We start from the raw sequence: 12,452 nt of genomic DNA on the forward strand, positions 1-12,452 counted from the left end.
GGAAAAAAAAAATAAATAAAAAAATACGAAAACCAAACCTATTGCCGTAACGACTTTCCGCCACCAGGTGGCAGCTGAAGAGGGATTCATTGTCTGCCAAGAAGAACTGAATGTGCATAGAATGGGCAGTAGCTGTGAATTCCTTATTGCTGACAAATAAGATTGCTACGCTGTCCCTTTAAGAAGGAGGGGAGGGAGTGTGCCTGGAAGACACATCTTCTTTTTTTTTCTTCTTTTTTTTTTTTTGATCCATTCAAACATGACTATTACCTGTCCGCAGGAGGGGACAGGGGGGGTCTGGTGTCAGGGCTACTGCTACCATGTGTCACTTCCTACCCTGCCTGTGACTGCAGCACCAGGAAGCTACTGATACTACTGTAGCCTCTTATCACTGAGCTGCTGCTGCGGTGACATGGCTCTATTCTGAGGGATGGTACGTTAACCCCGTAACTCCTACCATGGCTGCCAAAGACGACCTGTACAGCAAGATCATCCCCAGGAAGAACAGGCAGCCCCGCACCGGGACCATCAAGCATGGATCGTCCCTCGAAATCCTACTCTCCATGGGATTCCCGAAAGCCAGGGCGTGAGTTTCACCCTTTTACGCTCTCCTATATTACGGGTGGTTATGTTGCCTGTCCTCCCGGTGATCTGGCTAAATTCTTGCATGGTCTGCGGAGTATTAGGGGGGGGGCCCCCCTGGTATTTTTTGGCATGTGTTCCCCCCCCCCGGTGTTGTGATTTCCTGCGTTACAGATGGACTGCAGTGTAAATAAGACACAGCTGCAGTGCTGGAGGGATAGGGGGGTTCATACTGGGATAAGCGGAGACACGTGACATGGGAGTGGGGGGGGCCGGATAGGAAAAACTTGTGAAAAGAGGTGCCGCAGCAGCCGCTTGGCTGGGGGATGCGTATTCGCAGTATGTTTCGACTTAATCTGGGGGCCTGGACCTCGGTTGCATTTTGCGCATCTGTTCTTGACGTAACTGTTATGCCAGTCCTTGCAAAACTACAACTCCCAGCATGCCCGGACAGCTGTTGGCTGTCCGGGCATGCTGGGAGTTGTAGTTTTGCAACATCTGGAGGTGCGCAGTTTGAACACAACTCCCGGCATGTCCAGCTGTCCAAGTTTTGCAACATATGGAGGCAGCAAAACCTAAGCTGTCATGCTGGGAGTTGTAGTTATGCAACGTCTGGAGGTCCACAGTTTGGAGACCACTGACCTAGAGTGACCTATGCCATCATGCTGGGAGTTGCAGTTTTTCAACATCTGGAGGTCCACAGTTTGAAGGCCACTGACCTAGCGATACTTACGCCATCATGCTGGGAGTTGTAGTTATGCAACCTCTGAAGGTCCACAGTTTGGAGACCACTGACCTAGCGAGACTTACGCCATCATGCTGGGAGTTGTAGTTTTGCAACATCTGGAGGTCCACAGTCTGAAGACCACTGACCTAGTGAAACCTATGCCGTGACATGGGAGGAGGGGGGAAAGGAAAACTTGTGCAAGGAGGTTCCGCAGCAGCCATCTGGCTCAGGGATGAGTATTTGCAGTGTTTTACGTCCATTCCTGAGGCCTATGTCATTGTCGCATCTTTCTCTTCTCTGCTTCTTGACGTGACTATTATGCCAGATCTCCAGACCTTGCAAAACTACAACTCCCAGCATGCCCGGACAGCCAACGGCTGTCCGGGCATGCTGGGAGTTGTAGTTTTGCAACATCTGGAGGTCCACAGTTTGAACACAACTCCCAGCATATCAAGTTTGCAACATCTGGAGGTCCACAGTTAGGAGACCACTGACCTAGTAAAATCTATGTCATCATGCTGGGAGTTGTAGTCTTGCACCGTCACGTGTCGCAGTTACATCCGCTGTGTGTCTATGTTACCGTGGGACAGTTTCGAAAAAAGTATATATTTTTTTTCCAAAAACTGACGGAAACGCATCACAGCAAATAGCACCCTGCAGAATTGAGGGAGGTCGGAGCCTTTTTTATTTTCTTTACAGGTTTAACAATGGAGCGACGCTTTTTCAGGTGACCCTAATGACATCGCATAATATTGTATTTTTACTATTTGGGACCCAGAGGCAGCAATCGGGACAGTGTAACTTTTTGCACCTTGTTTTAGATTCTGCCTCCTGTGTAGGCTGTAGATCATGGTTGGGGGTGTTATGGAAGTTCAGGACCCCTTTAACCCCTTAATGACCAAGCCCATTTTCACCTTAAGGACCAGGCCAATTTTATTTTTACGTTTTCGTTTTTTCCTCCTCACCTTCTAAAATCCATAACTCTTTTATATTTCCATCTACAGACCCATATAAGGGCTTGTTTTTTGCGTGACCAATTGTACTTTGTAATGAAACCTCTCATTTTACCATAAAATGGACGGCGAACCCAAAAAAAATTTTTTTTTAGGGAGGAAATTTAAATGAAAACCAAAATTTTGCACATTTTGGAGGGGTTCGTTTTCACACTGTACAATTTACGGTAAAAATGACATGTGTTCTTTATTCTGTGGGTCAATACGATTAAAATGATACCCATGGCTAGATACTTTTATATTTTTGTACCGCTTATAAAAAATCTAAAACTTTTTGTACAAAATCAGTAATCTAAAATCGCCCTATTTTGACCACCTATAACATTTTCATTTTTCCGTATATAGGGTGGTATGGGGGCTCATTTTTTGCACCGTCATCTGTACTTTTTTTTAGATACCACATTTGCATATATGAAACTTTTAGATCATTTAATTTTTTTTGAATAAAATGTGACTAAAAACCAGCATTTTTGGAATTTTTTTTATTTTTTACGTTCACGCCATTCACCGTATGGGATCATTAACATTATATTTTGATAGTTCGGACATTTACGCACGCGGTAATACCAAATATGTTTATTTAAAAAAAAAATTACGCTTTTTGGGGGTAAAATGGAAAAAACTTACAATTTTCATTTTTATTGGGGGAGGGGATTTTTCACTTTTTTTTTACTTTTTATTTTTACATTTTGCAACTTTTTTTTAAACACTTTTTATGTCCCCATAGGGGACTATCTATAGCAATCCTTTCATTGCTAATACTGTTCAGTGCTATGTATAGGACCTAGCACTGATCAGTATTATCGGTGATCTTCTGCTCTGGTCTGCTCGATCGCAGACCAGAGCAGAAGACCCCGGGAGACGGCCGGAGCCAGGTGAGGGGACCTCCGGCCGCCATGCAGGACGATCGGATCGCCGCGGCAGCGCTGCGGGCGGTCCGATCATCCAATCAAAGTACCGCAATTCCGCAGATGCCGTGATCTGTATTGATCACCGCATCTGAGGGGTTAATGGCGGACATCCGCGTGATCGCGGATGTCGGCCATTACGGGCGGGTCCCCGGCTGCTGCTAGCAGCCGGATCCTGCCGTGTATGACGAGAGCACCCTGCCGATGCTCGCGGTCACACACAGGACGTAAATGTACGTCCTGGTGCGGGAAGTCCCGGCAAACCAGGACGTACATTTACGTCCGTGGTCGTTAAGGGGTTAACATTTTCTGGAACGTTCAGCTGGGTTATTGTAAAAACATTTTGGCAGAATACAATGGGGGAAGATTTATCAAAACCTGTGTAGAGGAAAAGTTGCACAGTTGCCCATAGCAACCAATCAGATCGCTGCTTTCATTTTTAACAAGGCCTCTGCAAAATGAAAGAAGCGATCTGATTGGTTGCTATGGGCAACTGGGCAACTTTTCCTTTGTACAAGTTTTGATAAATCTCCCCCCAATGTCTCCCCGAAGTTGTGTAAGAGAAGTATTAAGGACACTTGGCAGAAGAGCTAGTAATTTCACCTTGCAAATAGTGCAAAGCTGGCGGTAGTGTTAGTCATTCAATGGTTAGAGCAGTGTTTCCCAAGCAGTGTGCCTCCAGCTGTTGCATAACTACAACTCCCAGCATGCCCGGACAGCCTTTGGCTGTCCGGGCATGCTGGGAGTTGTAGTTTTGCACTAATATACCTCTATAGACATTTACATTATATGTGACCGCCGCTCCTCTTATAACGCTCCAGTACAGCGTTCCCTCAACATACGATGGTAATTCGTTCCAAATGAACCATCGTTACTTGAATCCATTGTATGATGAGGGATCCGTGCAATAATACAGTGATTCCCCGACCTACGATGGCCCCGACATACGATCATTTCAACATACGATGGCCTCTCAGAGGCAGCATCAACATACGATGCTTTTGTATGTCAAGGCTAGAGATGAGCGAACTTACAGTAAATTCGATTTGTCACGAACTTCTCGGCTCGGCAGTTGATGACTTTATCCTGCGTAAATTAGTTCAGCCTTCAGGTGCTCCGTTGGGCTGGAAAAGGTGGATACATTCCTAGGAAAGAGTCTCCTAGGGCTGTATCCACTTTTTCCAGCCCACCGGAGCACCGGAAAGCTGAACTAATTTATGCAGGAAAAGTCATCAACTGCCGAAAAGTTCGTGACAAATCGAATTTACTGTAAGTTCGCTCATCTCTAGTCGGGGCCATCGCATAAACGACTATCCGGCAGCGCAGACTGCTTCAGCATCCACCGGATAGCCGTTTAATGTGCCCCGTGTGCTCCGGTGAGTGTCACTCATCTGTCCCTGACGTTCCGGACCGTCCTCTTCATGCTCCGCTGCATGGCCGTTGCTCTCTTTTGTTGTCATCACGTTGCCGCGCACGGCGTCCCCTCATTCAATAGGAGCGGTGTGCGCAGCCACGTGATGACGGCGATGGAGAGTGACGATCCCGGGCAGCGGTGACGGTCCGGAGCAGCGGGGACACGTGAGTATAACTTTCTATATTACAGTGGTCCCTCAACATACGATGGTAATTCGGTCCAAATGAACCATCGTTACTTGAATCCATCGTATTGTGGTGGCGGAGGAGAGGATACTGTCTTGTGGGGGTGTAGGGTATTTAGGGTGTTGCTGTTCAGGATAGTTAAGGGCGCTGTTAACCCTTGTCACTCGTGACGCCAGGGTGAGGGTTAAATGCTGTGTTTGTTGATAGGCCTATTGCCACCCTTCCCAAGAGCAATAGGTGATGCAGAAATAAAGGATTGTCCACGACCGCTGTTAACTGAAAACTTGCAGGAACTTTTACTGAGGAATTTCTGTGCATGTAGTAACAGTCCAGATAACAGAGTCTCTTTACATACAGCTTGAGCAGCGATTGACAGTCGGTTGGGATCAGATAAACCCAATTTAGCTTTTTAAGGATTATGTAGCAGAGATCCGCCGGATTTAGGGAAGTAATTAGGTCCAGTGATCTTGCGATGAGTAGCGGGGAATTGCTTAGTCTGTCCGGTATGTTAGAGGCCGAGGCCGCAAGGCTTTGGCCTAGTAAATCGTCTTGTAAGCTGCGGAGGTCCTACCTCTTCCAGAATCAGCAACCCAAGAGAGCGGATCAAGATGGCGCAGGTCCCTTATATGGGCAGGGGCCGGCCGTTTTGGATTGGTCCGTAACGGCTGTCACTCACCGTTACAGTGCATTGTGGGTGAACACGTCAGGGGAACCTCCAAAGGTCCTGTAGCAAAACCATAGAGTTTCAACCTGATCACGTGACCCGCAGGTCCTTCTACGCTCCGAACAGGTAGATAACTGAATATATACATATTTATCCTTATATTAATGTTAAATAGAGCTGCTATATAGTCATCGACTAAGTGAGAGGTGACAAGGGGAAAACTACAAAAGAGGGACCCCGACGTCCTAGGGACTCTGACTATGGGGACCTCTATACAGGTAACGTATACAATACGGTACCGGGACACCACAGTATGTTGAGGGATCCGTGTAATAGTAATATAGAAAGTTATACTCACGTGTCCCCGCCGCTCACCGCTGCCTTGGATCGTCGCTCTCCATCGCCGCCATCCTGTGCGCCAGAAATTGTGCCAGAATTGAAAAAACCCCAACCAACTCTCCATTTTGCAAAGAAAACCCGAAAAAGGGGCGTGGACGCTGGGAAAAGGGGCGTGGTCTCCAAAAAGGGGCGTCTTTCCGACATTTTCACAAAAACCCAACATATATACTAAGGTTTCCACATAAAATGTGGTGGATTTGAGCTGAGGAGAACCCGACAGATCAGAGCAGTTGTAAAAAAAGCAAAATGTAGGGAAACCTTAGTAAATACCATGGAAAATAAATTGTAGGGAATTAAAACCCACAAAGAAACCTACACAACACTCTTAGTACCGTATATACTCGAATGTAAGCCGAGTTTTTCGTGCTGAAAATACCCCCCTCGGCTTATACTCGAGTGAACTCTCCGCCCTCAGTGGTCTTCAACCTGCGGACCTCCAGAGGTTTCAAAACTACAACTCCCAGCAAGCCCGGGCAGCCATCGGCTGTCCGGGCTTGCTGGGAGTTGTAGTTTTGAAACCTCCGGAGGTCCGCAGGTTGAAGACCACTGCGGCCTTCGACATCATCCAGCCCCCCCTCTCACCCCCCTTAGTTCTGTACTCACCTCCGCTCGGCGGGATGTTAGGGTGCGCTGGTCCGGTGCTGCAGGACTGTCCGGTGGGGAGGTCGTCCGGTGGGATAGTTGTTCCGGGCTGCCATCTTCACCGGGGGGCCTCTTCTCCGCGCTTGGGGCCCGGCCCCGGAATAGTCACGCTGCCTTGACGACGACGCAGAGGGACGTTCATTACCAACGTCCCTCTACGTCATCGTCAAGGCAATGCCTCTATTCCGGGTGAAGATGGCAGCCCGGAACCACTATCCCACCGGAGGACCTCCCCATCGGACAGTCCTGCAGCACCGGACCAGCGCACCCTAATGTCCCGCCGAGCGGAGGTGAGTACAGAACTAAAGGGGGTGAGAGGGGGCTGGATGATGTCGAAGGCCGCAGTGGTCTTCAACCTGCGGACCTCCAGAGGTTTCAAAACTACAACTCCCAGCAAGCCCGGACAGCCGATGGCTGCCCGGGCTTGCTGGGAGTTGTAGTTTTGAAACATCTGGAGGTCCGCAGCTTGAAGACCACTGTATCAGACATTGACAAGCGGTGATGATGAAGGGGGGGGTGATTATGATGACGTGGTGATGATGACAAGGGGATGATGAGGGGGGGGTGTGGGATGATGACAAGGGGATGATGAAGGGGGGGTGGGATTATGACAAGGGGATGATGAAGGGGCGGTGTGGGATGATGACAGGGGGATGATGAAGGGGGGGTGTGGGATGATAAGAGGATGATGACAAGGGGATGATGAAGGGGGAAGGGGATGATGACAAGGGGGGATGATGACAGGCGGTGATGATGAAGGGGGGATGATGACAGGGTGATGATGGTGAGGGTGTTAATGACGGGGGTCTGGATGATGACATGGGGGGGGATGATGTATTTCCCACCCTAGGCTTATACTCGAGTCAATAACTTTTCCTGGGATTTTGGGGTGAAATTAGGGGCCTCGGCTTATATTCGGGTCGGCTTATACTCGAGTATATACGGTAAATTAGGGCCAACATGTTATTAGCGATCCCTCTTATAACGTTCCAGAACTATTATAAGCTAGGGGGGTTTTAGGGTTAGTGTCCCTTAAGAACACTAAAAGGACTGCTGGGGTTAATAGTGAACAGCTCAGTTACATAAGATTGTAAGCTCAGCGGGTTAGGGAAGTTGTTTCTTGGGTGAAGAAGAAGCAACTTCCTTATGTGCAGCGCCTCTGTATATACAGTGAGACGGACTTCTCGGTCACGCTTGGTCATTGACTCTTGAGAATATCTTGTGACCGCTCACCCTTCATCCTGTTTCACTTTTCAGAGGACTGTACATTATACCAGACCTGATATCAATGTACCATGTACTGTTTGTGCTATATAAATATTATTATCTACCAAGATATGCTAATAATAATAATTATGTATATATATTCGTACCAACAAATCCTGTACTTTACAATTGTCAGCTGACATCGCACATTGTTGGCTTATCATAGGGCCCCGGGAACCATTGACAGGAATAAAAAACTTGAAGTTGGCGCTGCTGACTCTTGTGAGAAGGATGAGGCTAAGCCAGAGGTAATGGAAAAGTCCTCAGCCAGACATTTTATTGAAAGAAAATAAAAAACACACAGGATTACGCGTTTCGGGAGGATCCCTCCCTTCCTCAGATCTGAGGAAGGGAGGGATCCTTCCAAAACGCGTAATCCTGTCCGTTTTTTATTTTCTTTCGATAAAAAAAATGTCCTGCTGAGGACTTTTCCATTACCTCTGGGTCAGCCTCATCCTTCTCACAAGAGTCAGCAGCGCCGACTTCAAGTTTTTTTTCCCCTGCCTTTCTTCTTCTACCTATTCCAGGATGACTTTGTCTCCTCCTGCAACCCTTTGGCTCAGCAGCGGCTCGCACCTACAGTACCCCAACTTGATTGTGGGTTACATGCGCATTTACTACTATCACAAGCTATCTATAAGCTACGCGGGGCTGCCCCCCCCCCCCCCCATCCCCCCCCCCCCCCCCTCCCACTCACCACTATCTTACCCCTGGGTAATACACAAGGCGGTGTCCGCCGCTCTTATTCCTTTTTCCCTCCACAGACAAGGGAACCATTGAAGGCGCCACTCTTGCCCTCAGGTTGTGTGTGGTATTGCAGATCATTTCCATTGACGTGAATGGAACCACTCATTTTCCAATATCTTATTACAGAATTATGTGTTAAGGACAATATTAAAGGGGTACTCCGCTGCTCAGCGTTTGAAACAAACTGTTCCAAATGCCGGAGCTGGCCACGCTCTGGCCAGCTTTGCATTACATAAACAGCCTATTGATTTCTATGGTAACTGTGTAATACTTCATTTGTCCTGTGGTGGTGCTGCAGGGAAATTGAATTCCCCATCACAGATTGCAGCTGGTCACTGAGGTCCTTCTTGTTTATGGGGGGGGCTCTGAACAAATATGTTCAGAAAACGGGCCAACTCTTTCACTAGTTGAGTGCGTTCAATCCAATAAACTCGTGAAGCCATAGCCCCGCCTCCTCATGACGTCACGGCCGCCCCCTCAATCCAAGTCTATGGGAGGGGGCGTGATGGCTGTCATGCCCCCTCTCATAGACTTGCATTGAGGGGGCGGGGCTATGACATCACAAGCTCCCGTCGCCGGCTCCAGCGTTCGGAACAGTTTGTTCTAAACGCTGAGCAGTGGAGTACCCCTTTAAATCCTGGACTTTTGGGGTGGCTACTAGACGGGCTAAGTTTTTTTTTTTTTTTTTCTCTAACGCCCCCCAAAAAATTAAAAAAATAAAACACCACAAAAAACCCCACTGTGATTAGAGGTTAGCTGAAAGCCAATTAGGATTTATGAAATTTGAAACCCACGTGGCGCTTTTTCACTAATCTTTGGCGTTTTCTGTGTTTTTAGGCTCGCAGCAGACTTTAGCAAATTTTTTTTTTTGGGCTATGACGTTTCTCTCCCATAGAAGGTCTATGAAAGAAAAAAAAAAAAAAATAAAAAAACAAAAAAAAAATACCATGTAGGTTTAGCATTAACGTTTTTTCTGGGCGTTTTTTTCATCACGTGATAAAAGAATCACAGGATAAAGACAAGGGAGAGAAAAAATAGCCTTTGGCTGTACATACAGTATTTTTTGGCTGCTTTTTATAGTCGTAAAAAAATTGACTGTTTTTGTAAAAAGCTGTTTTATGCAAATCAGTTAAAAATCTTCCAATTTGGCCGCATTTTACCCAAAATTGGCTGAAGATAAAAAACATGTTAAATAATGTAATACCCTTTTTAAAATGACCCGATTCCCCTCGTGTGCACTACTGGCCAAATTTCCATCGTCAACAAATGGAACACTTTATTATTTTAAAAAAAAATTAAAAATCTACCTTTTTTGATCTTTTTTTTTCTTTTACCAATTTTTGTAACTTTAAGGTGTTTGTTCACACGGGTGGATTACTGGCGGATTAGGGAACATTCACATGGGGGGATTACCTGCGAATTTTCCGCAGCGTATTTGCTGCGGAAAATCTGCAGTGGATTTTGCTACCATTGACTTCAATGGGTCAGCAGAAAATCCACAATAGGGGCAGATTTGCAGATTTCCCTTTGGACCCATTGAAGTCAATGGTAGCAGAATCCGCTGCGGATTTTCCGCAGCAAATACGCTGCGGAAAATCCGCAGGTAATCCATCCATGTGAATGTTCCCTAAGGGTGCGTTCCCACAGGGCGTATACGCAGCGTATTTGACGCTGCGCAAAATGTATGTCAGCAGCGGGAAATACGCTGCGTATCCCTTGCTCACTATACACACAGGGCTTTCCGGCGGCAGCCCTATGTGTGTAGTGAGTTTTGGAGGCGGGGCCGCGCGTCACAGATACGCCGGCACGCGGCCCCGCCTCCAAAACTCACTACACACATAGGGCTGCCGCCGGAAAGCCCTGTGTGTATAGTGAGCAAGAGATACGCAGCGTATTTCCCGCTGCTGACATACATTTTGCGCAGCGTCAAATACGCTGCGTATACGCCCTGTGGGAACGCACCCTTAGGGTACGTTCAGACGAGCACATTTTCGCAGCGTATTTGTAGGGAATTAAAACCCACAAAGAAAACTACACAACACTCTTAGTAAATCAGGGCCACTATTCTTGTGGGGGTAGAGGGGGGGTTGCAGGTTTCTTTGTGGCATTTTTATTTTTATTTTTTTGTTTCCGATTAAAGTCAAAAACAAGATTTGTGTGTTTGTAGCCTAAAAACTTTTTATAGCTAAAAAGAAAAAACACCCAATTTTACTGATGCCCGCTGCCAGTAGGGTGTCAGCGTGTTGGTGTAGTGCGGGAAGACGTTGTTTCTGATCTGATTTCTCCATTTAGGATGTCTTATTGTAAAATGCTGAGGCAGTGTTTCCCGACCGAAGCGTTTCCAGCTGTTGCAAAACTACAACTCCCAGCATGCCCGGACAGCCGTTGGCTGTCCGGGCATGCTGGGAGTTGAAGTTTTGCAACAGCTGGAAACACCTTGGTTGGGAAACACTGCGCTAAGGAGTTTTTTTCACCCAAATCTTTGCCCTAGCGGCCGTTGGGTACCTTCAGTTGGTGCACACTGAATAGAAAAGGGCCTTGCTGCGGAGTGTTACTTGGAGTAGGCTGAAACTCTGCAGTCTGTCATCTACTGTACACTTTATGTAATTAAAGGATAACACACAACAATAATCCCTTTATTATTATTATTTTTAGTATCTTACTTTTTTACTGCTCTCTGTGTCTTGGCCCAGTACGGTCCTGACAACCTTTTTGCAAGGGCATTTCGACCCCCTCCTGGACATAAAACCATAGTTATCGTTCGCCATTCGCATCTGTCTTGAAGATCATTGACAGAAGGAGGAGGCGTCAGGTCCTGTGCTCACCAGTGGAAAAAAACTAAAAAAAAACGCCAAAACGGCTTCCATGGCGTTTTTTCATTGAAAAAATGCTGCAGCCAGATGTTAGCTGTAAATCAATGAGAAATCGCTAAATTCTTTTTCCACTTTGCGTTTTTCAGTTTGGCTTTTTTTAAATCCTTTTGGTGTTTTTTCACTCTTTTTTTATTTTGTATTTTTTTAGCTCCTTGGCAGTTTTGCAAAGTCGCAGCATGTTGAGCCTATGGCGTTTCCCCCCCCCCCCCCGAAATCGTGGCATTTTTCTCCCATAGAAGTCTATGGGAGTAAAAAAAAATGCCAAGAAAAACGACATGTGGGTTTTAACTTTGGCGTTTTTTTTCTTTCTTTTTTGGACTCCAAAAAAGTGATGGAGATACCTTTTTTTGGAAAATTTCATAGGGTAACATAAAAAAAAGAAAAAAAAGATACAGTAGTGATGGAAAAAATTGTATCTAACGAAATGTATGTTTTTATAACAAAATTTTAACAATTTTTTAAAACAGGGATCAATTTATGTGGGCGGGCAGGGACCTAAAAATTTAGCCGACAATAATAAAAATGTAGTGTGTGTGTGTTTTTAATTTTTTTTTCTTTCATTTTTTGAGTAGTACTACTACTCCCAGCATGGAACATACTGTTCCATGATGGGAGTAGTAGTACCTGTACTTCTGACATCAATTATGATCTACCTGTATAATCTATAGATGCGGCCTCTCTTCTATGGTCCCCTGCACTGACGTAAATATACACCTATTCATATTTCCCACAGAGAGTTGTGATTGGCTGGAACCATCTGGCCAATCACAGCTCTCTGTGGGAAATAGGAATATGGGTATATATACGGCAGTGCAGGGACCATAGAAGAACGGCCGACCGCATCTATAAATTATACTGGAGGATGTCAGGAGTGTCTATTAATGCAGGTACTACAGCTCCCAGAATGGAGCAGAGTGTACTCCATGTTGGGAGTAGTAGTACCTGCAGTTAAGGACAGATCACAGCAGGCGTCACTCCTGACATCCGCTGCGATCATCCTTCTTCCCTGAGATGCGGAGCGGCTTTCTCCAG

General features: G+C 46.3%; 1 protein-coding gene across 2 annotated transcripts in view; it reads left to right on the top strand.

The window, feature by feature from the left end:
- Positions 1-260: 260 nt before the first annotated feature.
- The window catches only part of UBASH3B (ubiquitin associated and SH3 domain containing B), a 131,595-nt gene continuing 119,403 nt past the window's right edge, over positions 261-12,452 (top strand). For both annotated transcript variants that reach the window (XM_056543058.1, XM_056543059.1), the window contains exon 1: positions 261-586. In XM_056543058.1, coding sequence (XP_056399033.1) covers positions 459-586 — 128 coding nt within the window. In that variant the 5' untranslated portion in view covers positions 261-458. The remainder of the gene's footprint in view (positions 587-12,452) is intronic.

Source organism: Hyla sarda, chromosome 10 (assembly GCF_029499605.1).
Source record: "Hyla sarda isolate aHylSar1 chromosome 10, aHylSar1.hap1, whole genome shotgun sequence".
Lineage (NCBI taxonomy): Eukaryota > Metazoa > Chordata > Amphibia > Anura > Hylidae > Hyla > Hyla sarda.